The 27,145-nt window shown below is 46.9% G+C and overlaps 1 protein-coding gene across 1 annotated transcript in view; it reads right to left on the bottom strand.

Annotated features, from left to right (window-relative positions):
• CPLX1 (complexin 1) overlaps nucleotides 1-27,145 on the bottom strand; it is a 208,206-nt gene that overhangs the window by 63,988 nt on the left and 117,073 nt on the right. Inside the window, exon 3 of the mRNA XM_037902223.2 lies at nucleotides 19,673-19,848. Within this exon, the coding sequence (XP_037758151.1) occupies nucleotides 19,673-19,848 (176 nt within the window). The remainder of the gene's footprint in view (nucleotides 1-19,672; nucleotides 19,849-27,145) is intronic.

Below are 27,145 nucleotides of genomic sequence, written 5' to 3'. Positions count from 1 at the left end.
CTCACATGCACACCACAAACTGAAGTGAGCTCCTTTTTAAACCCAGGTGCCCTGATTAGCCTTCCTTAATTGATTCTAGCAGCTTCTTGATTGGCTGCAGGTGTTCTAATCAGCCTGTCTTGTCTCCAGAAGGTTCCTGATTGTTCTGGAACCTTCCCTGTTACCTTAGCCAGGGAAAAGGGACCTACTTAGCCTGGGGCTAACATATCTGCCTCCTATTACTCTCCTATAGCCATCTGGCCCGACCCTGTCACATATCCCACCCCCCCTGCTCAACACTACGGGGTTGAGCAACTTGGGACGTCAGGTAGTGTACTCGTGACAAGCCATCTGCATTGCCATGGTGGCTTCCAGCCCGGTGTTGTATGGTGAATTGGAAAGGTTGTAGGGACAGGAACCATCTGGTCACCCTTGAGTTCTTCTCTTTATTTCGCTGCATCCACTGGAGAGGTGCATGGTCAGCCACAAGGGTAAACCATCGTCCCAGAAGGTAATAACGTAGTGTTTCCATGGCCCATTTCACAGCTAGGCACTCTCTTTCAACCACGGCATACTTCTGCTCTCTTGGGAGGAGTTTCCTGCTGAGGTAGAGGATTGGTGTTCTTCATCTCCGACCATCTACGATAGGACAGCTCCCAATCCTACTTCAGATGCATCTGTTTGTAAAATGAATTCTTTGTTGAAGTCTGGGGCTATAAGCACGGGGTTACTGCAGAGGGCTCTCTGTAGATACATGAATGCTTTCTCTGTGGCATCTGTCCACTTCACCATGTCTGGACCCCGGGCTTTTATCAGGTCTGTCAGGGGACTCGCTCTGGTAGCAAAAGGGGAATAAATTGTCGGTAACACCCCACCACACCCACGAATGCCCGGACTTGCTTTTTCCGATTCGGCAGGGGCCAATTTTGGATAGCCTCTAGTTTGTTTAGCTGGGGCTTGACCATGCCCCTTCCTACAATGTAGCCAAGGTATTTAGCCTCGGCTAGCCCTATAGCACACTTGGCTGGGTTGGCTGTGAGGCCAGCCTGCCTTAGCGTGTCCAGAACCGCTTCCACCTTTCCTAAGTGGGTTTCCCAGTCGGGGGTGTGAATAATCACGTCATCCAGGTATGCCGCTGCATAACTGGTATGGGGCCGTAGGAGCTTGTCCATAAGACGCTGGAAGGTGGCAGGTGCCCCATGCAGTCCAAAAGGAAGAACAGTAAATTGAAACAGACCCTCTGGTGTAGAGAATGCCATCTTTTCTTTCACATCTTTGGCAGGGGGAATCTGCCAATATCCCTTTGTTAAATCAGGGGTGATCAAAAATCGGGCATTGCCCAGGCGGTCAACTAACTCATTGATACGGGGTATGGGGTATGCATTGACTTTGGATATCTCATTCAGCTGGCAAAAGTCATTACAAAACTTAGTGGTGCCATCGGGTTTGGGCACCAACACAATCGGGCTTGACCACTGACTGTGGGACTCTTCGATGACTCCCAGCTCCAACATCCTTTTTACCTCTGCCTTGATCTCCTCCCTTTTTGCTGCTGGGACCCGATAGGGCCTTAAAGTTACCTTTGCCCCAGGGTCTGTGATAATGTGGTGATATGCTTCGGTGGTCTGACCAGGTTTGGTTGAAAACACGTCCTGGTATTGGTTGATCATCTCAGTTACCTCCTTCTTCTGGTTTGGTGTCAGATCAGTGGATATCCTGATCTGCTCCTGCATATTATTTCCCTGGATCGGGGTCTCTTGGGCCACTACACATGCCTCTCGTAGGTGCCAAGGCTTTAAGAGGTTAATGTGATAAATTTGTTCTTGTTTCAGGCGTCCTGGCTGCCGCACCTTGAAGGTTACTTCCCCCACGGGTTCAACCACCTCATAGGGGCCCTGCCATTGGGCCAAAAACTTGCTTTCTGCTATGGGTACCAACACCATCACCCGATCCCCTGGTTGGAACTGTCGGACTTTTGCCTGGCGATTATAATGGGTTCGCTGGGCCTCCTGCGCCTTTTCCAAATGTTTCCGTACAATCGGGGTGAGCCGGGCTATCCGTTCTCACATCTGCAACACATGGTCAATTATATTTCTCCCCTCATTGGATTCCTCTTCCCAGATTTCTTTTGCAATATCTAGTATGCCACGGAGGTGGCGTCCATATAATAATTCAAAGGGGGAAAACCCAGTTGAGGCCTGAGGTACCTCCCAGATTGCAAACATAAGGTAGGGTAGTAGGGTGTCCCAATCCTTCCCATCTCAACTTACCACTTTCCTTATCATTGCCTTGAGGGTTCGGTTAAATGTTTCTACCAGCCCATCGGTCTGCGGATGATAGACTGAAGTTCTCAGGGTATGTATATGGAGCAGTGTACAGAGGTCCTTCATTAGCTTCAACATGAATGGGGTACCTTGGTCTGTTAATATCTCCTTTGGTAGCCCCACTCCCCACCAACTCTTTAGCTATCGTTTTAGAGGCTGTGTTCCGCAGGGGGACGGCTTCTGGGTAGCGAGTAGCATAATCCAGAACGACAAGTATATATTGGTGGCCCCGGGCTGTCTTCTCCAGGGGTCCCACTAGATCCATGGCTATTCTCTCGAAGGGGACCTCTATGATGGGAAGGGGTACTAAAGGTGCCCTCAAGTGGGGATGGGAACAGTGCAGCTGATACTCTGGGCAGGACGCACAGTACCTCCACACTTCTTCATGTACTCCGGGCCAGAAGAGTTGTCATAGAATCATAGAATCATAGAATATCAGGGTTGGAAGGGACCTCAGGAGGTCATCTAGTCCAACCCCCTGCTCAAAGCAGGACCAATCCCCAATCAAATCATCCCAGCCAAGGCTTTGTCAAGCCTGACCTTAAAAACTTCTAAGGAAGGAGATTCTACCACCTCCCTAGGCAACGCATTCCAGTGTTTCACCACCCTCTTAGTGAAAAAGTTTTTCCTAATATCCAATCTAAACCTCCCCCACTGCAACTTGAGACCATTACTCCTTGTCCTGTCCTCTTCTACCACTGAGAATAGTCTAGAACCATCCTCTCTGGAACCACCTCTCAGGTAGTTGAAAGCAGCTATCAAATCCCCCCTCATTCTTCTCTTCCGCAGACTAAACAATCCCAGTTCCCTCAGCCTCTCCTCATAAGTCATGTGTTCCAGACCCCTAATCATCTTTGTTGCCCTTCGCTGGACTTTCTCCAATTTATCCACATCCTTCTTGTAGTGTGGGGCCCAAAACTGGACACAGAACTCCAGATGAGGCCTCACCAATGTCGAATAGAGGGGAACGATCACGTCCCTCGATCTGCTCGCTATGCCCCTACTTATACATCCCAAAATGCCATTGGCCTTCTTGGCAACAAGGGCACACTGCTGACTCATATCCAGCTTCTCGTCCACTGTCACCCCTCGGTCCTTTTCCGCAGAACTGCTACCGAGCCATTCGGTCCCCAGTCTGTAGCTGTGCATTGGGTTCTTCCGTCCTAAGTGCAGGACCCTGCACTTATCCTTATTGAACCTCATCAGGTTTCTTTTGGCCCAATCCTCCAATTTGTCTAGGTCCCTCTGTATCCTATCCCTGCCCTCCAGCGTATCTACCACTCCTCCCAGTTTAGTATCATCTGCAAATTTGCTGAGAGTGCAATCCACACCATCCTCCAGATCATTTATGAAGATATTAAACAAAACCAGCCCCAGGACCGACCCTTGGGGCACTCCACTTGACACCGGCTGTCAACTAGACATGGAGCCATTGATCACTACCCGTTGAGCCCGACAATCTAGCCACCTTTCTACCCACCTTATAGTGCATTCATCCAGCCCATACTTCTTTAACTTGCTGACAAGAATACCATGGGGAACTGTGACGCAGCAGGGAGGGGGGAGTGTTGCCCTGGGAATGTGGCAGGGGAGTTTCACTGGGGATGGGAGACCTGAGAGCCTGTCACCTGAGCCAGGAGCGGGAGGGGGAGGTAACACCTCTGCCCGGGAATGTGGACAGAGGCTGCAGGAGGGAGCCTGCTGGGGGGGTTAGTTTCAGTTTGGGGCTGGGTGGGGGAACGCAGGGAACCCCAGGGCTGGGGTCTGAGCTCCCTGGTCCCCCAGAAGGACTGGACTGAGGGGTCCTGGTTGTACCCACAAGCTCTGTTTTGGACTGTGTTCCTGTGGTCCAATAAACCTTCTGCTTTACTGCCTGCCTGAGAGTCTCAGTGAATCCCAGGAAGAGGGGTGCAGGCCCCGGACTCCCCCACACTCCGTGACAGGAACGTACCCTGGTCTCAGATTCACCCTCCCATGGGCACACGCCCTGGTCTCAGACACCCCCCTGTAGGCGCATGCTCTGGCTGTGTCTGATACTCACCGAGGAAGAGGACGGTGAGAGCAGGTGAGACCCATGCCAGGGTCTTCTCTATCCCCAAATGCCCCCCAAAAAGATGACTATGGGCCAGACTTAATCCAGCATTCTGGTGTTTTTGAGGTACTAGGATCTGCTGTACCTTCTGCCCCTGTACTGGTGCAACCCGGTATAAGAGATTCTTCTTCATTATGAAGTAGGGTCCTGGTCCCTGGGTTTTCCCTTCCATGGGGACCCCATCTATTTCAGTCACCTCCTTCCTAATGTTGTCGTACCTTGGGTCTTTAACCTGCTCCCGTCCAAAATTTCCTCTCCCGGGGCTAATCAGCCCAAGCTCTAGGGGGCCAGTCTCTGTTGCCTCTACTGGTTCAGAGGTGTTAGGGTGTGGGTCAGACTCGGGTGCTTCTCCCTCCTGGGTGGCCTCCTTTTCAGCTGCTCGGGTCCGCCTACCTACGAGAGCGACCCTCTGGCTTTGGGCCAGTATTCTGGTTCCCAAGGCCTTAGCTGCCCTTCTTTCCCTTTTCATCTTTCTACGCTGTCTGGGAGTGGAGAACAAATCTGGGGATATTTCAGAGAAGGTTGGGGGTTGACAGTCTACTGTGGATGCCTCACTACTTTCAGGGCTTCCCCCTTTCTCCAATTCCCCTACCAGGAGTAAGTCTCCAAACCCTGGGAAGTCCCTCCCTATGAGCACTGGGTATGGGAGTTTAGGGACTACACCTGCTGTTACCTTAGTAGTGTTCCCCTGAATCTCGATTTTTACTGGGATGGTGGGGTAATAACCAACTGTCCCATGGACGCATGTTATCCCTGTACGCTTAGCCCACAGCAGCTGACTACGCTTCACGAGCTTCCCCGAAACAAGTGTGATAGCACTCCCCGAATCAACCAGTGCTGTGGTCTCTACCCCATTTAGCTTCACTGGTCTAGTGTACATATGTGGGGTTAGTGAGACCCCCACAAGGTGAATTAGGGAGGATTGGTCTGCCCAGTTTCCCAGGTTACACTGCATCGGCTCCTCGGCATTGGGACACTGTGCAGCTATGTGTCCCCACTCCCCGCAGGCATAACATCTGTATGGAGCCCTAGGCATTCCCCGGTCTCTTGGTTTGGGTAGTCTAACATCACGATCCTCTTCCCCCTCAGTGCTCCGACTCTTTGTGGCTTCTGGTGGGCCTTCAGCCCCCCTCTTTTTCCACCTGGGCTCTCCTGGTGGCCCAGTCACCCGAGCTCTAGGGCTTGGTGCTGCTAGTTTAACCCGGGGTGCTTCTTCCTTAACCGGTCAGGTCAGCTCCCTCGCCGTCCTTCACCTTTCTACCAGAGCGACAACCTCGTCGTAGGTGGAGGGGTCGTCCTGGCTTACCCAGGGGCGAAGGTCTGGCGGTAGTCCTCTCATGTACCGGTCGATGACCAGAACCTCTAGTATCTCCTCCGGACTCCAGGACTCAGTTCGTAACCACTTTCGTGCGAGATGGATGAGGTCATATAATTTGGACAGCAAGCTTTTGTTTTCCTGGTATCTCCACTCATGATATCGCTGGGCCTGCACTGCGGTCGTTACCCCAGATCTGGCCAGGATCTCTGCTTTCCGCTGGGGGTAGTCTGCCGCAGCCTCTTCAGGCAAATCATAGTAGGCCTTCTGGGCCTCCCCACACAGGAATGGAGTGAGGATGCCAGACCACTGTTCTCAGGGCCAAGCCTCCCGCAGGTCTGTCCTCTCAAAGGCCAGGAGGTATGCCTCTACATCATCCTCCCTGGTCATTTTCTGCAGCCAATTGCTGGCCCGCATGATCTGCGTCCCATCATGGCCGCGGTTCAGCTCTGTAAGGGCCTTTACCTTGTTTACCAGTTCCCACAACATGGCCCGGTCTTGAGCAGCCTGGTCCATCAGCAGGCGATTAGTCTCTTGCTGCAGCCGCACTGCCTCCTGTTGGGCGGCTGCCTGGACACGAGTAGCCTCCTGCTGGGCAGCCGTGGCTTGTATCAGTGCCCTGTGGAATGCAGCTGTCTAGAGTGCCTCCTGGAACAGTTGTGCGACAGCTACAACTCCCTGGGCTACTTCCCCATGGCCTCCTCCCAACACCTTCTTTATCCTCACCATAGGACCTTCCTCCTGGTGTCTGATAATGCTTGTGCACCTCAGTCCTTCAACAGTCCGCGTTCTCACTCTCAGCTTCTAGTGCCTCTTGCTCCCAGCTCCTCACACGCACACCACAAACTGAAGTGAGCTCCTTTTTAAAACCCAGGTGCCCTGATTAGCCTTCCTTAATTGATTCTAGCAGCTTCTTGATTGGCTGCAGATGTTCTAATCAGCCTGTCTTGTCTCCAGAAGGTTCCTGATTGTTCTGGAACCTTCCCTGTTACCTTAGCCAGGGAAAAGGGACCTACTTAGCCTGGGGCTAATGTATCTGCCTTCTATTACTCTCCTATAGCCATCTGGCCCGACCCTGTCACAACACCTGTAGTGCTGCTGGTCCCAGGAGAACAATAACGGCCTACATTTTAATGATTCTTTTGCTGGCTATGAGGAAATGGTCAGGAATTTGATTCAAGTGATGCCATTTGTCTGCTCTTTAGGCAGCAGGGTATGTCCCTGGCCTGGGACTTGGGAGAGCCGGGTTCAATATCTACCTCTGACACAGTCTCCTTGTGTGACCTTGGGCAAGTCACTTGGTCTCTGTGCCTCTGTTCCCCAGTTGTGCAATGAGGGTAACAGCATTGCCCTGCTTCACAAGGGTGTTCTGAGGATAAAATTCATCAATGAATGTGAGGCACTCACATGCTTCAGTGATGAGAGAGATGCCAATGCCTAGAGAGATAGTGGATCTGGAGGAAGTCCTTGCTCCATATTTCGTTTGATAATGACTGTTGCTATATAAGGCTCAATGAGCCCTTCGGAGTCAGGTTTTGTTAGGAAAGAAAACATTTTTCCACAAATGGCCCAAGCCCTCAGCTCAGGGCTTGTCTATGTGGGGAAATTTACTGGCAGCGGCAGGACTATACCGGTGTAACTATACTGCTACGGTTATAGTGATAGAACAGGCATCATACAGGAGTGCCGACTGGATGATGATATAAAGCACTGACATGCTGCTGCATCGGTAGATCTCAAAGTGCTGTACAAGGAAAAGCAAGTGTGAATTTCTCCATTCGACAGCTGAAGAACTGAAGCGCAAAGAAGTCTTAATAAATTGTCTGTAGTTACACAGTGAGTCACTGCCAGAGGCAAGACTAGAACCCAGGACTCTTAACGGTTAGCTCCCTGCGCTAGCCAGTGAACCACAATGCCTAGAGCGCACAGGGTGATTGTTTACAGTCATGAAAGGCCTGTGGCACCATTCTCATGCCCTGTCTCAATTACAGTCCTGGCAATTACATTTAATAGAGTTGCAATTTGGATTACGGTATTCTTCAATCCAGTCCTAAGGGGTCAGATCCTCAACTGGTGTAAATCACCATCATGCAACCGACATCAGCGGTTTGGGCCCATGCATTGTTGTATAGTGCCAAGCACTTTTTAAACAGCTGTTGTGTTTCACTTCTCTTTTAACGCTGGATGAAGTGCTTGATGAAGCGCTTGAGTGCTTTAGGATCCTGAAAGATGCTATGTAAATAGAAAATATTACTTTAATTCGTCATTTTTAAAAATAGTACAGTAACAACGGGAGTGTCTCCCATGGGACCTAGTTAGGAGCTGTACTATTATTCTGAGTATCTCGTTGACAGCAATTAGGAGGGGATTGGGATTAGCCCTGAACACTGGAATGTAGTTAAACAAGAACAGTCTTGCATGTGGAAGCCAATTTACTATACATGCCCAATAATACAGTAGGGAAAAACTAAGCCAGTGGAGTCTTCTAAAATAACTGAATTAAAATTACTTGGGGGGCGAGGGGGGGAAATGAAGTCAGTTTGTTTCCCAGATAAAACATTTGTGGAATGGTGCCTTCCTTTGCTGAATTTTTAAAGTATCAAAAGTGACAAAGACAGAAAATCAGCTGGCGAAAGTTGGCGGAGCACCACTGTGGTCAGTGGGGTTATGTTGGTTCACTCCAGCTGAGGGACTGGTCTGTAGACTTGCATTCAGATGGCCCAGAAAATTCGGTATCGTTTATATGAAAGAGTCAATGAAAACGGAGCCTGTACACGCATGCTTATGGAAAAGGGCTATTGAACGTAATGAGGATTGAACCAATGTGGTTATATGGTATCTAATTAAGGTTCTCTAGAATTATTATAAAGAACTATAGAATGTAATAAAGAATAGGTATGTCTACAAAGCACGCTAAGCGCAGGCTCTGATTCAGGTTGGAGCCCAAGCCCCCATTCTGTCCACACACAACCAGTATGACTCCAGTCAACAATCAGTCAGGACCCAGGTTCTAGGACTCTGCTGGGGGTGGGTGGGTAGGAGTCCGAGTCCTGTTGTGACTTGGGTCCAGGCCCTGTCATTGTGACGTATGGACTCAGCTCAAGCTGCAGACCCAAGTCGGAAGGTCTGCGTCGTGCAGTATGGATGCATTAGCACAACTGTGAGACCTGGGTCCAGCAATTGTAAACCCAGGTTTACAATTCAGTGTGGATGCAGGCTTGGAAAGACAGACGGAAAGACAAAGACGGGTCTCATAGACCAGAGTTTACAACACACTGTAGATACCCAGTGGGATCTACCTCTCTAGACCCCTTAAAATTATCATACAAATGTAATTACAGCTCCGCTACAGAATATCACAGACTGTAAGCTCTTCGGACCGTCTTTTTATACAGTGCCTAGCGCGGTGGGGCCCTGGTCTCTGACTGGGCACTGCCACAATACAAATAAACAACAACAACCACAATACAGGTCGGTTCAGAAATTGCTGTCAAATTCCACTCAGTTCTGGAGGACATTTCTATGAGCACAGTCCTGCCTTTCAAGTCTCAGCTGAGGCCGCAAGGCTGGTGTCCAATGAGTTAGCTCTGCCAGTCTTTCACTCTTCACCTCTCATTGAAGTTACGAGTGGTGATTAGCTTGATAATTTCCTCCTAGTCCCTTGGGGTCATTTGCCCTCTCTGCAGCTAGGAAAGTTGTTGAGATACAGGAAGAACCAAACTAAACCTGAACTTTTTAAAGCTTGAGGCCTAAGGAGATGGGTGTCCAACTCCCAATGACTTTCAACGTAATCTGAGCCCCTAACTCCTTTATGTTCCTTTGAGAATCCCAGCCAGAAGATATTGGCTTATATGCCCTGCCCTTTTGTAGCCCCACTATATCCCTTCCTTTCCTTGACCCCACTGGAGGTGGATCAGAGCCCTTCAGAAGACAATCATCTCCTCAGTCAATTGCCCTCTCAGCCGGGACCTACTCACTGTCACCGAAGTGGAATAATACTGGAACACCAGCTCATTGGAGCAGGTGGCAGGAGAGGGTGGTTTGGGCCCTGCCCATCCTTGGCATGTGAGCAGAAGATATGAGCCAATGGATTCCTCATACACACTGATGTCGCACTGTGCTGGGTGTGGAGTTATAGATGGATCCGGGGAGCTCAGAGAACTCCTTGGCTGCTCACGTCTCCATGGAGGCAACCCCCTCACCACCTGTGCTTCTTTTGACTTCCTAGATGGAAATAGGCTAGCAGGGTTCTTTAGGATTTTTAGGCAGGTGGGTTCTTCTAAAGGCTTCAGCCGAGCTCAGAGCCCGATTGTGTTAGACACTGTAGATACACCAACACAGTCACTGCCCTGCAAAGCTTAGGGTTAGGGAATTGAACCCAGAGCCAGCGCCTTAACCACACCCCAGCCATAGATTTGAACTGAAAAGTTCCCTAGGGTTGTAAAAGGTGCACTGTCTGTCAGACAGGACATTTCAGTTGCCCAGGCCATAAACTTTACCTTTGGAATAGCAGAACACGATTAATTGCTGGGGAAAGTATTATCCAGGCCCTTAACTTTTGACTTGAGGAGAATATTCTTCTGGCTCTCTTTAGCTGTGAGTAGTCTGTGATGGTGAATGAATTTTATATTTCCCTCCACAGGAATGGTACATCTTCACAACCAGGTTTTCAAGCAGGTTTGAGTTGGCATTTTTAAAGCCCCCTGGTGCTAGCTACATTTGAAGTTGTTCTTTTCCAAGAATAAAACATCCCCCAGTTTCCCTAAAATCAGAGAGCTTTGCAAACACTGTAAAGCTGTTTAACGGAAGCAAAATTTTACCAAGAGAAAATTTGCCCTGCTGGGTTTGGAGCTTATTGTCAAAGGAATTATGTTATTGCAGAGCGGAGTCAATACACATCCTGTTATTCCAATGCCCTCCAGACCAGATTTTCATGGCTAAGCATCAGTTAAATATGCAAATACTCGAGTGAAGCATTCAAGGCAAATTAGTTATGTGATGTTGCAGGTTGATCATCTCACATTAGGATGTAGGTCTACAAATATAAACCTCAATTTCATCTTTTTGGGACTCAGAGCCTGAGGGTGACTTTGGCAACCAGATCAAAAAGACAGCATTAAGACAACACTTTTCCCCATGAAAAAAGGAAGCCAGCAGGCCCAGCATTAGCAAGAGTGGGTGGGATAGCCTCTAGACAGCTTATCCAAATCTGATCATCCCAAATGTTGTCACCTTCCTCAAGGTTAAAATCAACACAGGCTAGCATATCTCATGGGAGCTCTGGAAATGATGCAGTCCTCATCAAGGTTCAAGATTTTTATTCTTTTCCTGGGGAAAGGGAGTTCATTTTTTGTTTCTGACAGTGTTTTAGTTCTAAAATTCCAAGGATGGCAGAGAACTTTATTGCCAGTGGCTGAGATTCTCAAAAACATCCAGGGGATTGTATTGCCTATTAAAATTAATGGGACTACTGGAACAAGATGGGGACAGAAGTGTCTGTTACCTCGAGAGTACACTTGTCTCAGAATCTGGAGTAGAACTCATGATTCTCGAGTCTCAGCATTCCTCTGTTGTCAGCAAATAGCTATGAAACTCACTGGCCAAATGTGTGTCCCACCCCCTTCTACTGGTGGGTCCACAAAGAGAAAGATACCGTATTATTGCTATCAGTCCATCTTGCAGCTCAAGTGGAAGAGGGTCTGTGCTCTGGCTCTGAAGGGTCTAACCCTGCTGATGAGAATTCAAGAGAGTTTCACATGATGGAATTTCTGTTTTTTCAATTTGCTTTTTTAAAATGCAGGAAATCACATTAAAAATCACATTAAAAGCTATTAAGGATGCAAAGTCAAGCACTCAAAAGTTAGTGAAAGAAAGAAAGAAAGAAAGAAAGAAAGAAAGAAAGAAAGAAAGAAAGAAAGAAAGAAAGAAAGAAAGAGGCTAAGATCTTCTTGAATATTATACATATATCCATGCTGCACTCCATATTCTGTTTTTTTCCCCAGAGTTCCAGTTTCACAGTGATTGTCAAAGACCAAGGTCAATTACTAACTGAGAAACAAAAATGTAACACTGTCAAATACTGGATATTTCTTTCCGTAGCATCTCGGTTCATTTCAGATTCTCCAGTTCCATCCATTAGGATCTCATCGAAGTTATTGCAAGTCTTTGTCTCTTATCATCAAATCAATTTCTCTGACAGGCAGGGTATTATTCCCCCACAGTGGACCTATCAGTTAAAAAGATGTCTACTCTTTCAAGCTTCTCTTTAAAGACTTAATACAACTTTTCCAATTCTTCAGGAAACAGCTCCTTCTTTCAAAGGTTGGCAATTAGGGATTTTGTTCAAGAGAAAAATGAAGAGATTGGAGTCCCTTGCCTCTTCATCATTCTCTTCAAGCCAGCCACTCCTTACAAACAGAAAACACTATCATTTCTGTCACTAAACTCAGATCCACCCCACTCATCTAGTGCAGTTCAACCTTTCTAGACTTCTGTATCCCTTTCAGGAGGCTGATTTTGTCTTGCATACCCCAAGTTTCACCTCACTTAAAAACTACTTGCTTACAAAATCAGATATAAAAATACAAAAGTGTCACAGCACACTAGTATTGAAAAACTGCTGACTTTCTCCTTTTTACCATATAATTAAAAAATAAATTGATTGGAATATAAATATTGCGCTTACATTTCAGTATGAGACTTGAGCTTGTTTTTCACTTGTGAGCCTTGTCTGAAGCCCAAGCACCAGGCGGTGGGGCTGAAACATGTATCTTGGCTTGGCAGGATTCCCTGTGGTGTGGGGCCTCAGGCAACTGCCCTGCTTGCCACCCCCTAATGCTAGCCCTGCACTTGCAATCCCCCTAAACCCATCCCATGACCACCCTGGGGGCTGCAACCCCAAGGTTGAGAAACACTGATCCAGATGAGTTAATTACCCCCTGAAAAAACTCTGCGTACACCCAGGGGTACACAGACCCTTGGCTGAGAACCACTGATCTAGTGGAAAGGGCCTTAGCTGCTGTCAAATGGTGCTGCTTCATTTGAGTTCAATGATTCTGATTTGCACTCACTGAGGACCAGATCCCTTGCTCAGAAAAGTCACTCGAGAACACAGACATTTTCCAAGCCATGTTTCTCCCCAAGACAGCCGGATCCAAACTACTTAGGATGTCTTAGATGAATACCTTTTGTTTGGATATTGTCTTTTTCCCATGACACACCAAAGTATTGGTCCACTTCCTGGTCATATCGAAGAATTGTATGGCCTCATCTAGATTGCCTTTGATTTATAAAAGGCTGTGTTTCAAATTTCCTACTTTAAATATTGACCTAACATTTGACATTACAGCAAGGTCTCTGCTCAGGCCTGGCTGCAGAGACACTGCCGGAGCACAGCAGGAGAGGCGGTCCGAGATGCCTCCTCGCAAACAGGAGCAGCGAACAGGGGAATTGTGCGAGGGAGGAAGAGTTCTCCTGGTGTAGGAGAGCGACCATGTGATCCTTGTGGTGAGTTCGTTGTTTGCTTGTTTGTTGTGTGCTTGCTTGCTTGACATTTATAATGCGGCCTGTATGGGGGGACTGTGTGCTGAAGCTAGTGACTGGCTAGGCAAGACTGAGAGCTTCCTAAGAAGGCTCTAGCCTACCACCCTTTGACTCCTAACCCCTTTATAATCCCTTGGCAATGGGTTGGAGCTAACACAGAGAGAACAGGCGTTTAAAAGCCAGCCCGAGCCACCAGCGGTGCTAGCAAATGGGAGTTTGACGAGGGAGTGCGTGAGGCAAATACACCGAACAAACCTACTCTAAGCTTAGGCCAATAATCCCCTGAAAAAACAAAGCACAAACAAAAAGCCCTGCAAGAGTAACAATACTGCAGGCCGAAGTCCAGCAGCAGAATGGGGACTAGACAGTTTATTGCACTGAGCGCAGCTTGTATGATTACCTGCCTTATGAGCAGGTGGCGGGCTTATGCGTGTAGGAATGCGTGGCCCTCAGACACAGAGATAGCTTGGTTTTGATGACCAGGAGAATTGCATGGTGAATTGCCTGCTGGGTGCAAAGGTCACGGATCTCTCAAGACATCTAGATGGACTTATGCGCAGTGCTGGGGAGAAGCAGTGGTCGTAGTACAGGTAGGTGCCAGTGACATAGGGAGAGGTAGGAGAGAGGTCCTGGTGGCCAGATTTCAGATGCTAGGTAAGAGATTGAAGTCCAGGAGCTCCATGGTAGCAGTCTTTGAAATGCTTCCAGTTCCACACGCAGGACCAGTTAGACAGGCAGAACTGCAGGGTCTCAATGTGTGGATGAGACGACGGTATAGGGAGGAGGGATTTAGGTTCACTAGGAACTGGAGAAGCTTTTGGGAAAGGAAGAGCCTAAACATGAAGGACGGGCTCCACCTAAACCAAAACAGAACCAAACAGCTGGAATATAAAATTAGAGAGGTCAGAGAGGAGTTTTTAAATGAACAGCTGGAAGAAAGCCGAGAGGTGTGGAGGAGCACACAGTTCAGACAGACACATACCTAAGGGGAGGATTTATTAAAAGCAATACTCTATATCCTAGTAAAGAGGAGAGGATAGAAGTTGATAAAGCACAGGTAGGAACTGAAGAGAAACAGTGAAATGAAAAAGAGTCCTATTTAATTACATCACATGAAGACAGACAAATAAATATTGACAAATTTTGTAAGTGCTTATATACAAATGCAAGAAGTCTAAATACTAAGATGGGTGAACTTGAATGCCTGGTATTAAAAGAGGATATTGATGTGATAGGCATCACAGAAATTTGGTGGAATGATGACAATCAATGGGACACGGTAACACCAGGGTACAGAATATATAGGAATGACACAGTAGGTTGCACTGGTTGAGGAGTGGCATGATATGTGAAAGAAAGCATAGAATCAAATATAGTAAACATCTTAAATGAATCAAACAGTACCATAGAATCTCTATGGGTAGAAATTCCATGCTGGAATAAGAGTCTAGCAGTAGGAATCTCCTACTGACCACCTGACCAGGATGGTGACGGTGATAGTGAAATGCTCAGGGAGATTAGATATGAAAAAAACAAAAAACCCAATAATAGAGGGGGATTTCAGATATCCCCATATTGATTGGGAACATGTCACCTCAGGACAGGATTCAGAGATAAAATTTCTAGACACCATTAATGGCTGCTCCTTGGAGCAGTTTGTCCCGGAACCCACAAAGGGAAAGGCCATTCTTGATTTAGTTCTAAGTGGCGCACAGGATCTGGTCCAAGAAGTGAATATAGCTGAACTGCTCAGTAATAGCTACCATAAGGGAATTAAATTTAACATCCTTGTGGGGGGGGGGAAATACCAAAGAAACCCATCACAGTAGTATTTAACTTCAAAAAGGAACTACACAAAAATGAGGACACTAGTTACATAGAAATTAAAAGGAACAGTCACAAGAGTGAAATGCCTGCAAGCTTCATGGAAGCTATTTTAAAACACCATAAGAGAGGCACAAACTAAGCATATACCCCAAATTAAAAAAACCCAGTACAGACCAAAAAATGCCACCATGGCTAAACAATACAGTAAAAGAGGCAGTTAGAGGCCAAAAGGCATCCTATAAAAATTGGAAGTCAAATCCTACTGAGGAAAATAGAAAGGCACATAAACTCTGGCAAACTGAGTGTAAAAATATAATTAGGCAGGCCAAAAAAGAACCTGAAGAGTAACGAGCAAAAGAAACAAAAACTAACAGCAAAAATGTGTAACTACATCCGAAGCGAGAAGTCGGTCAAACAAGCAGAGGTGGCACTAGAGGACCAAGGTGCTAAAAGAGCCCTCAGCGTAGACACGGCTGTTGCAGAGAAGCTAAACTAATTCTTTGCATTGGTCTTCATGCAGAGAATGTGAGGGAGATTCCCACATCTCAGCCATTCTTTTTTGGTGACAAATCTGAGGAACTGTCCCAGACTGAGGTGTAAATAGAGGAGCTTTTGGAACGAATTGATAAACTAAACAGTAATAGGTCACCAGATGGTATTCACCCCAAGAGTTCTGAAGGAACTCAAACATGAAATTGTAGAACCACTAACTATGGTATGCAACCTATTGTTCAAATTAGCCTCTGTACCAGATGACTGGAGGGTAGCTAATGTAACGCCAATCTTTAAAAAAGGCTCCAGAGGTGATCCTGGCAATTACAGGTCAGTAAGCATAACCACAGTACCACACAAATTGGTTGAAAGTATAGTAAAGAACAGAATTATCAGGCACATAAATGAACACAATCTGTTGGGGAAGAGTCAACATGGCTTTTGTAAAGGGAAATAATGCCCCAACAACTCTTCGAATTCTTTGAGGATGGACAAGGGGGATCCAGTGGATATAGTGTACTTGGACTTTCAAAAAGCCGTTGACAAAGTCCCTCACCAAAGACTCTTAAGCAAAGTAAGCTGTCATGGGATAAGAGGGAAGGGCCCCTCATGGGTCAGTAACTGGTTAAAAGATAGGAGACAAAGCGTAGGAATAAATGGCCAGTTTTCATTATGAAGAGAGATAAATAGTGGGGGTCCCCCAGGGGTCTGTACTGGGACCAGTGCTGTTTAACATATTCTGAAATGATCTGGAAAAAGGGGGTAAACAGTGAGGTGGCAACATTCGAAGACAATACAAAATATTCAGCATAGTTAAGACCAAAGCAGCCTGCGAAGAGTCACAAAGGAATCTCACAAAACTGGTTGACAACATGGCAGATGAAACTGAATAGTAATGCACATTGTAAAACATAATCCCAACTATACACACAAAATGATGGGGTCTAAATTGACTGTTACCACTCAGGAAAGAGATCTTGCAGTCATTGTGGGTAGTTCTCTGAACTCATCTGCTCAATGTGCAGCTGCGGTCAAAAAAGTGAACAATGTCAGGATGGTTAGGAAAGGGATAGATAAGACAGAAAATATCATACTGTCCTTTCTTAAATCCATGGTATGCCCATACCTTGAATACAGTATCCAGTTCTGATCGCCCCATCTCAAAAAAGATACATTAGAACTGGAAAAAGCACAGAGAAGGACAACAAAAATGATTACAGGTCTGGGACAGCTTCCATCTGAGGAGGGATTAAAAAGACTGGGACTGTTCAGCTGAGAAAAGAGACGACTAAGGGGGGACATGACCAAGGTCTATAAAAAAATTAGCAGTGGCAAGAAAGTGACGAGGGAAGCGTTAGTTACCCTGTCACACAGCACAGGAACCTGGTGTCACCCAATGAAATGAACAGGCAGCCAGTTTAAAGCTAACATAAGGCAGTACTTCTTCACAGGACACAGAGCCAGCCTGTGGAACTCATTGCCAGGGAACGTTGTGAAGGCCAAAAGTATAACGGGGTTAAAAAAAGAATTAGATAAATGGAGGGAGGATAGGTCCATAATGGCTATTAGCCAAGATGGTCAGGGTCCCAACTCCATGCTCTGGGTGTCCCTAAACCTCTGACTGCCAGAAGCTGGGATTTGAAGACAGAGGATGGATCACTCAATAATTTCCATGTTCTGTTCATTTCCTCTGAAGCACCTGGCACTGGCCATTGACAGATGACAGGATACTGGGCTAAATGGACTATTAGTCTGACCCTTCTTATGTGCTGGGGGTTCATTCGTCTCCTGTTAAGAAATGTATTACTCACTTTATTCCCCTTATATTTAAAATAGCCCGCTGGCTTTGGCTAGAGAACCAATCCAGCAAAGCAGAGCTTCCTTTATCTTCCCCATTAATGAATGTTCTATCTACCACCATCACAAGGAGACAAGCTCCTTTCAATAGCATTTTTTCTTAGAATGAAATCCCTCAATTTTGTTATTGACTATTCTCCTTGAAAGCTGGTATTTTATCTAGACTCACACCTGGGGCACAAGAACAATCTATTCATAGAGCATCCCTTTCCTGAATCTTCATGATCTGTTTGGAATTGTCGACCCAATTTGGATGCCCCAGATCTTTAACCCAGGCCTGGGAGTTCCCAGACAGCCACTGTATTCTGGCCTCCCCCCAACGTCTGCCAAAACCTAGCGGGCCTCAGCCAAGGTACCACCCACTGGAGCCTCACCCGGCTCCACCAGTTGGTCCAGCTGCACTATTTAAGACAGAAGGAGGCACAGGAAGTTAGTCTGAGCAACAAGGTGACTTCCTGTTGTGGTTACATTGGACCCTTCTTCTTGCACTCTACCCTGTTCCTGATTCCTGCTCCGCTCCTGACTCACCCCTTACATGCTCCTCCTCCGGGCTTGATCCTTGCCTTTCCTCCAGTTCCTGCCCTTACACCTTGCTTCCAACTATCAGTTACCAGTCCTGGCTCCAACCCCAGCCTCAGACTTTGGACCCTGACTCTGGCCTGATCCTTGGCTCTGGCATTTGGTATCTGACCTTAGCTCCAACCCTCAGCTTCGATTTCTGGTTCTGACTCTGGCTTGACCCTTGGCTCTGGTAACTGACAGTTGACTCTGGTGCTAACCATTGGCTTCGTTCCACAACCTTGATGCTGCTCTGCCCACTAGACCTGACTCCTGCTCAGACTACTACACCAGACTGCCTACATTACGGTCCATAACCATTTCCTTTAGACCCCGATTCTTTCTGTTTTGTGCTAGGATTTAAATTCTCTCTTTGTCTCTTTCGGAGGTCATCATAAGCTATGTAGAGGTAGATATTGGACAAGCACCAATTCTGACAGTCAGCACCATCATCTCACTCGAGAGCCCCAGTCTGATTGATGCTATCCCCATGTTGGTCACCTGAATATATTCTGAGAATTGGCCCAGTCCCCACCACCATGCGATAAGATCTTGTCTGAAACTCAACCCCTTCTTTCTTGGGATCTGCTGTTACCCTTTACCTCTGGACATGCAACATAAGTAACAAAGCCCTTGTGCACAACTGTACTTGCAGACTCCTCCACAGACTATTGTCCAAGAGTCCTCTCAGGTCTGTTCAATTCCAGGATGTCTCCCTGCAGGACTTCCTGTTCCTTCTGCTATTTCTCCCACCTCTGAGAGCCACTCAGACTTTTAGATCTTGGATTTGGTTCTAATGAGACCCTCTTGATCTGGTTACCACAGTGAGTCAGCAGAACTGCTCTACACCTCCACACAGGGCCATAAGGGCTGATACACTGCCATATCTGTTTCCAGTCATGTTAAGTTACATCAGTCTCCCTGGCAATGTTTGGATTTGGACTTTTTTTTTCCCCAGTCACCCTTTAAACTTTGCTTAAAATCCTCACAATTATTGTGTTACTTTATTCGTCAGGCCTAACCCTGTGGTTGCTCTGCACCTGGATTTCCCATTAAAATCAGTGCAAAGAAGGATAGAACAATGTTTCCTGATATTTAATTCTTGCAGATGTTAAGTGAATCTCTCTTGTTTTACTGTTCTATCAGACAAACTGGTTCCTCAGTGACAAGAATCATGCTAACAAACATGGGAAGTAGAGATAAGTTGTCCCTTTTCATTCATAAGCATTCAGGAAATCTTGGAAACAACGCATTGAATAGCAGGAGATATTTGGACTTTCTTAGAACAAAAACCATTGGATGACGGTATTTTGTATAAATCAATTATATGACTTTGGAGAGTCAAATGACATAAGGGTAGGGATGGGAAAGGTCATGGTATGTTTCAGTTATTTTTGTACTGATTAATGAGCAATGTACAAAGTACTGACCATCTGTCTCCATCCATCCAGAATTCCCATTCTGGCATCACAACACTTTTCAACACATGAGGCAGGTTTAGCCAGGAGAAGGCTCAGGGCAAGAGTACAAGCTTAAAAGTTCAGTGCAGCAAGGCACTTACCTGGTGCTTCCTGATCACTCAACAAACTCGTCCCGTAGTGATTCCATAATCAGCATAAAATACCAGCTCCCTGTTAGGAAGGGCACACATAGGTTCGCACAGCATGCTCTGAAAGCAACACCTACCTTGTCTCGAATCCCTTGTCGCATCACTTCTCTTTCAGCCTCCATCTTTGCATATTTGGCTTTCCTTTCCTCCTCTTCCTGCCTCAGGGCTTCCTGTCGTTCCTCTTCTTTCTTGGCGGCATCAGGATCTTTCTCTTCATCTCCTCCCAACATCTTCCCCATGTCTTTGGTAGCCCCTAAAGAAAATACACAAGAAGAAGACAGCATGCATGTTAGGAAGAACCGATTAAGGGACAGGTGAATACAAGCCAGCCCTTTCTTGTAGTAAAGTGGCCATAATGGGGGTTAACTGGGCTACCCAGAGTATTCTGGGATGGAGCCATGCTCCACCCCTCCCTTCTTCTGTTTCATCAGTAGGAGTTTTCCCCCAACTCTCCTAGGTAGTTGGATAAAGCAGCAAGGTCCCAGCCTGCAGTCCTGTGAGTAGAGAGGGGATTTCATTGCACTAAGTGGTCCCTTTACAAAACTTCTGTTCCTGTATGTTCATTAGCTAAAAGTATGAGCCCATCCCACTTCCTCTGCCTCTGGAAAGGGTTTTCCATCAGACACAGGGAGGTGAGCCAAGCTCAGAGGCAGGAAAAGGTCTGCACTTAGCAAAGGAAACAGCAAAACAGGCCAAAAAATACACAGGCAAGCTCTTCTGCAAGTCCCCAGCTTGCAGCCAGTGATTGTGGGTTTGACCCATTTGATGTGGTTACCCAGCAGCAGTGAGATGGAGCATTGAGGAGAATGCAGAGAGCGCCGCGTAAGTGCCTAGTTGATGTAAACACGAGTGGCTCTTGACCTTTGGGTGTGCGCTGCTGTAGCAGGACAGTTAACCAGCCTGCTGTGCAGAGTGCTGGCGGCTCTGTAATTTAACCGGTGTTGCAAGGGAAACGCTACAAGAGCAGAGGAGAAAATCCTGAATGCAGAGGTTAGTATCCCAGGCCGAAGGAGCACTCTGGCAGCAGTTGTGAGTTAATACATAGCCCCAGCGCCGTAACGCTATAGACGAGCAGGGTTAGATAGTGGCTGAGAGGCCACGGCCCTGGTCAGGGGACTCGGCAGAGCGAGGCCTCCCTAGAAGCAGCACCGGACAACTTTGTGCCAACAGCATCTCTGGGCTGTTCCTTATGTCCAGGGGGCACCTGCTCCACCCCACCCACGGGGATAGCACAGACTGCATCGGCCCCACTGGACATGCTGGGGCAGGCAGGGCCACAAATCTACCTACTCCTCATCTCCCTTTTTGGTCTCTGGCTCCTAGGCCTGGTGCTCTCCGGAGCCAACTTTCCACTATTGTGTGTGGCCCTTGCCCAGCCATGCTTCTCGCATGCACCCCACTGCCCCCCCCATAGCTGCACTCGGGCCACTTACAGACAAGGCCGGAGGCACCTAGAACCATGGGCACGGTGTTGATCCTTTGGGTCTGTCGGATGGGTATTCGCTGCAATGCTTCATTACAGTCCCACTGATATGAACAGGACTGAGCGATGCCACAGTTACACCGATCAATCTGACCACACAGATCCAGGCTCTACAGGCTGTCAGGGGAGTAAGGGAGGCTGTGGGTTCACCTGCATTGCAGGCACCCATACAGGCATGCAGAGCAGCCACTGACAGACTCCCACTCCTCTTCTACCCTGGGGACCAGGGCATGGGCAGGCAAAAGGCACAGAAGCACCAGCCCTCAATGTGTCCTGGCCCCTGCTCCAGAATGGGCACAGAGGGGGAAGAAATCTGCACTAGCAAGAAGTGCTCGCACCCTGGAGCAAGGGGAGAGCAGGAAGCAGACTGTGACTTTTTGGTTCCCTGCCCTGCTACAAGCTTACCCTTCCTTGGTCTAGATAGTGGATGGTCTAGATAATACTTATTCCTGCCATGAGGGCAGGGGACAGGACTAGATGACCTCTCAAGGTCCCTTCCAGTCCTACAATTCTATGATTCCTTGGGGTGGGCTGTAAAGTGCTAATCCAGTCCCAGTGGCATATTGTGGACTGTGTTGGAATTACAAACTATCACTTTAAGAGTATGTGTGCGGCAGTGGGTTTCCTGGTCCTGCTCACAAGTGAGGGGGCTCTGGAGTGAAGGGTACAATCAGAGGAGTCTGGTAAGAGCCAGCTTAAAACAAAGTGGGATGAGTTGGGCCTCACTGCTTTAGGGAGCAGCCTTTTCCCTCTCTCTGTCTTTGTCTCATATGTGTTAGTCTGATTTCTAAGAAATAAAGTTGTGTTATGTGGCAACTTTACAGCCAGAGTATTTATGTTTTGATCTAAGTTCATAGAATCATAGAATATCAGGGTTGGAAGGGACCTCAGGAGGTCATCTAGTCCAACCCCCTGCTCAAAGCAGGACCAATCCCCAATTAAATCATCCCAGCCAGGGCTTTGTCAAGCCTGACCTTAAAAACTTCTAAAGAAGGAGATTCCACCACCTCCCTAGGTAACGCATTCCAGTGTTTCACCACCCTCCTAGTGAAAAAGTTTTTCCTAATATCCAACCTAAATCTCCCCCACTGCAACTTGAGACCATTACTCCTTGTTCTGTCATCTGCTACCACTGAGAACAGTCTAGAGCCATCCTCTTTGGAACCCCCTTTCAGGTAGTTGAAAGCAGCTATCAAATCCCCCCTCGTTCTTCTCTTCCGTAGACTAAACATCCCCAGTTCCCTCAGCCTCTCCTCATAACTCATGTGTTCCAGTCCCCTAATCATTTTTGTTGCCCTCTGCTGGACTCTTTCCAATTTTTCCACATCCTTCTTGTAGTGTGGGGCCCAAAACTGGACACAGTACTCCAGATGAGGCCTCACCAGTGTTGAATAGAGAGGAACGATCACGTCCCTCGATCTGCTGGCAATTCCCCTACTTATACATCCCAAAATGCCATTGGCCTTCTTGGCAACAAGGGCACACTGTTGACTCATATCCAGCTTCTCGTCCACTGTAACCCCTAGGTCCTTTTCTGCAGAACTGCTGCCGAGCCATTCGGTCCCTAGTCTGCAGCGGTGCATTGGATTCTTCCGTCCTAAGTGCAAGACTCTGCACTTGTCCTTGTTGAACCTCATCAGATTTCTTTTGGCCCAATCCTCCAATTTGTCTAGGGCCCTCTGTATACTATTCCTACCCTCCAGTGTATCTACCACTCCTCCCAGTTTAGTGTCATCTGCAAACTTCCTGAGGGTGCAATCCACACCATCCTCCAGATCATTTATGAAGATATTGAACAAAACCGGCCTCAGAACTGACCCTTGGGGCACTCCACTTGATAGCGGGTGCCAACTAGACATGGAGCCATTGATCACTACCCGTTGAGCCTGACAATCTAGCCAGCTTTCTATCTACCTTATAGTCCATTCATCCAGCCCATACTTCTTTAACTTGCTGGCAAGAATACTGTGGGAGACAGTGTCAAAAGCTTTGCTAAAGTCAAGGAACAACACGTCCACTGCTTTCCCTTCATCCACAGAACCAGTTATCTCGTCATAGAAGGCAATTAGATTAGTCAGGCATGACTTGCCCTTGGTGAATCCATGCTGACTGTTCCTGATCACTTTCCTCTCCTCTAAGTGCTTCAGAATTCATTCCTTGAGGACCTGCTCCATGATTTTTCCAGGGACTGAGGTGAGGCTGACTGGCCTGTAGTTCCCAGGATCCTCTTTCTTCCCTTTTTTAAAGATGGGCACTACATTAGCCTTTTTCCAGTCGTCCGGGATGTCCCCGGATCGCCATGAGTTTTCAAAGATAATGGCCAATGGCTCTGCAATCACATCCGCCAACTCCTTTAGCACTCTTGGATGCAACGCATCCGGCCCCATGGACTTGTGCACGTCCAGCTTTTCTAAATAGTCCCGAACCACTTCTTTCTCCACAGAGGGCTGGTCACCTCCTCCCCATGCTGTGCTGCCCAGTGCAGTAGTCTGGGAGCTCACCTTGTTCGTGAAGACAGAGGCAAAAAAAGCATTGAGTACATTAGCTTTTTCCACATCCTCTGTCACTAGGTTGCCTCCCTCATTCAGTAAGGGACCCACATTTTCCTTGACTTTCTTCTTGTTGCTAACATACCTGAAGAAACCCTTCTTGTTACTCTTAACATCTCTTGCTAGCTGCAATTCCAGGTGTGATTTGGCCTTCCTGATTTCACTCCTGCATGCCCGAGCAATATTTTTATACTCATCCCTGGTCATTTGTCCAATCTTCCACTTCTTGTAAGCTTCTTTTCTGTATTTAAGAGCAGCAAGGATTTCACTGTTAAGCCAAGCTGGTCGCCTGCCATATTTACTATTCTTTCTACACATCGGGATGGTTTGTCCCTGAAACCTCAATAAGGATTCTTTAAAATACAGCCAGCTCTCCTGGACTCCTTTCCCCCTCATGTTATTCTCCCAGGGGATCTTGCCCATCAGTTCCCTGAGGGAGTCAAAGTCTGCTTTTCTGAAGTCCAGGGTCCGTATTCTGCTGCTTTCCTTTCTTCCTTATGTCAGGATCCTGAACTTGACCATCTCATGTTCTCTTTGTGTATGCGGAGAACATAACCAAAGCCTGACCTAGCGCTACACGATATGAAAGTGACAAAGTTCATACACAGACGCTGATAGCACCTCGATATCTTGCCCTCCAGTCCTGGGTGAAGTAGGAGAATCAGCTTTTATGGTTCTTTATGGCAAACTCTTCTATCAATTGATTATTTGGATAAGAATGGAAGGTACTTGTCCTAGCTATGAAATTTTTCAACAAATTACAGAACAATTCATGATCAGCTTGGTTCAGAAATGGAGGACAAATTGGGCAGCATCTCAAAGGTTTTTGTTCTAAATCAAAACCTCTGAGAAGGTTCTCAGGCACAGCAGAATGACTTAGTAACTGTAGGAATATTTCTGAGATCTTTTGATTTCTTCCTGCACATTTCTTCTCTGCCTATTTTAGATTTCGCTGGGCTTCGACTTTTGCCAGCATGGTAAGCTAAAGTGTCTAGCTTACACTGAGTGTTCTCCCAAATCTCATCCAAAGAGTGAATTGTTTCACCATTCCTGTCCATGAAAGCTGAGAACTGTGTAGTTTTTTAGCTGGTTATTACATGTGGTTCTAATTGTATGAGGGAAAATAATGATGAACAAGCGGTTTTTAGTCCCGTACACTCTCATTGTTTACAGGGATTTTTTTTTCTGGCGGTCCTTTTCCCCCCTAGCATTCTGCATGACATGTTCCTGCCCAGCGTTTGCCATGAACACTGACAGACCTGTGCATTCTATTGAGACAGAATGAATCTTATTGAGAAGCTCATGTTTGCTACATTCTGTCTTCTCCTGAGCAGGGTGGAAGAGGGTATAAGGAAGTCCTTCCTTTCCCATGCCTGACAACTTGGGGGTCCTGAGCTGCATGTCTGATGGAGCCCAAGGCCAAAGAGCAGGTGGCCAACTGAGACTCAAACAGGGCCGTCTGGCTTGCTAGAACTTAGGAGGGTAGGGTAAGATGGTATACACAGGGCTGATTATACAGTGAACTTCTGAAGCAGCCCTCCTGTGCCTATACATTCACAATCCATTGTGATATATATTTAGTAGCTTGATTTCCCCAGAAATATTTCCACTGGTAACCACACTGTTTTAGATTCAGTGCACTGCTAGGTTATCTGCCCTTAGTTTATCTCCAGCTGGAGCTGCCTGGACCGCAGTGAACTAGTTACTCAGGAAGCTGAATTCTGCAACAGAAAAAGTGATAGGGCTATTGCCTTTAAGCATTGCTTTGTATGCCACATTATGTCATAATGCAGCCACAACCTGGCATGTTATATATGAAATAGACTAGACATCCTCTTTTTCCCCCCTGCACTAGGCATGGCTGACTTTTTGAATCCTGTAGATATTTAATTCTAAAATCATTCAGTGTAAAGGGCACCTTGAAGAAAGGAAACCTAGTTCCCAGGGTTCTTGTTGAGTCTTTTAACTCATCAGAGAATTCAAAGCCGTTCTCTAATTGCTCTGAATATTACATTGTGATCCCATTGTTAATTGATGGGAATGTAATGTATTACAAAAAGCTGCAATGTCATGTTACATTTTAACTTGTATTTTGGTGTGGAAATGCTTTTTTATGTCTCTTTATTCCTCCTCCAAATGTTCAGTTTTCACCATTATTGGCCACTGGATAGCAGCTTTTAGCTGGGTTTTTTAGCAGTTCAGTGACAGGACTCCTAAGAATTAATTTACATTCAACTGAGACTTGCAATTACAGTAACAGGCAGGAGCAAACAGTAGACAGTTCTTCCCTCTAGCCTTCTGAAGCTTCTACGGAAAGAAAGCAAGACCCTGCTGGTTGAATGTGTATATTGAATCTGCAGGGGAAGGGTGGGGTAGGAACTGGTTATTCTCATGCTTTTCCCACCAGGAATCCTATGTGATATGGGAATCTCCAGCTGGGGATAGCACAACAGGTCCTGGTCTATGACTAGGCATCCTAGGCCTGATGATAATAATAATAATAATAATAATAAATAATATGCAGCCATTCTCTGGCCTCTTTGTGCTACAGAGACAGGCAAACCAGTCACAGCAGGGAAGAGAATCTGATTTAATGAACTATGTTTCTAAAGCTTATGCTTCAGGGCTTCAGCCTGCCACCTGAAGGGGGTCAGGAAGGGATTTCCTTCCCCCACAATGTAATCTGGGGGCTTTTGGTCTCCTTGTTCTGAAGCATCAGCGATGACCACGGCTGGAGATGAGACACTGGGTGGGCCACGGCTGTGAGTTGACACCAAGCGTTCTCTCTCTCTCAGGTGCTTGGCTGGCTGGTTCTTGCTCAGGGGCTCAGGGTCTAACACAATCGCCATATGTGGCAATGGGAAGGAATTTTCCCTCAAGTCAGATTAGCAGTGACCTTGGGGGATTTTGCCTTCCTCTGCAACATGGAGTGTGGATCGCTTGCAAGGATTATCTGGGTGTATCTCACTTAGTCAGTCCCTTACCCTCAGTCTCTCCTATTCTCTGTCTGTGGCACATAAGAGTCTAGTCTCTCGTGGGCTGTGATACTTTGGTCTTATTTTGGTTGTTGGGTTAGTGTGTGGGTGCTGGGTGGTGTTGGTGGCCTGTGATGTAGAGGGGTCAGACTGGATGATCTGGTGGTTCCTTCTGGCCTTAAACTCTATGACATCATCCATGCTTCTCTGGGGGAACAATTCTCATCTCCCATTTGTGTGACCCTAGAATTCCTTACTCTGAGTCATGTTTAAAAGCCAAGAGAAGTAGGCCTCTGAGTGGTCACTGCCCAGTAAAATCATTGACGTTGGGCTCTTTAGTCATTGTCCCCTGGGACTTCCTGTGATGCATCATACTGACATTTTTTTCATATTGGGATTAATATTCATTGTCCGAGCATCATCGTGTTGTATCATCACTTATGAAGCAGCTCGATATAAGCCATTTTTCCTACCTAGCTGTAATTCAGTGGGCTGCTTTAACTCATTATTTAATTGCTGTATATAGCACCATGGGAAGATGCA

The sequence above is a fragment of the Chelonia mydas genome, chromosome 5, assembly GCF_015237465.2.
Source record: "Chelonia mydas isolate rCheMyd1 chromosome 5, rCheMyd1.pri.v2, whole genome shotgun sequence".
NCBI lineage: Eukaryota > Metazoa > Chordata > Testudines > Cheloniidae > Chelonia > Chelonia mydas.
Note: the sequence above shows the minus strand (reverse complement) of the source record. Positions and strands in the feature narration are given on the sequence as shown.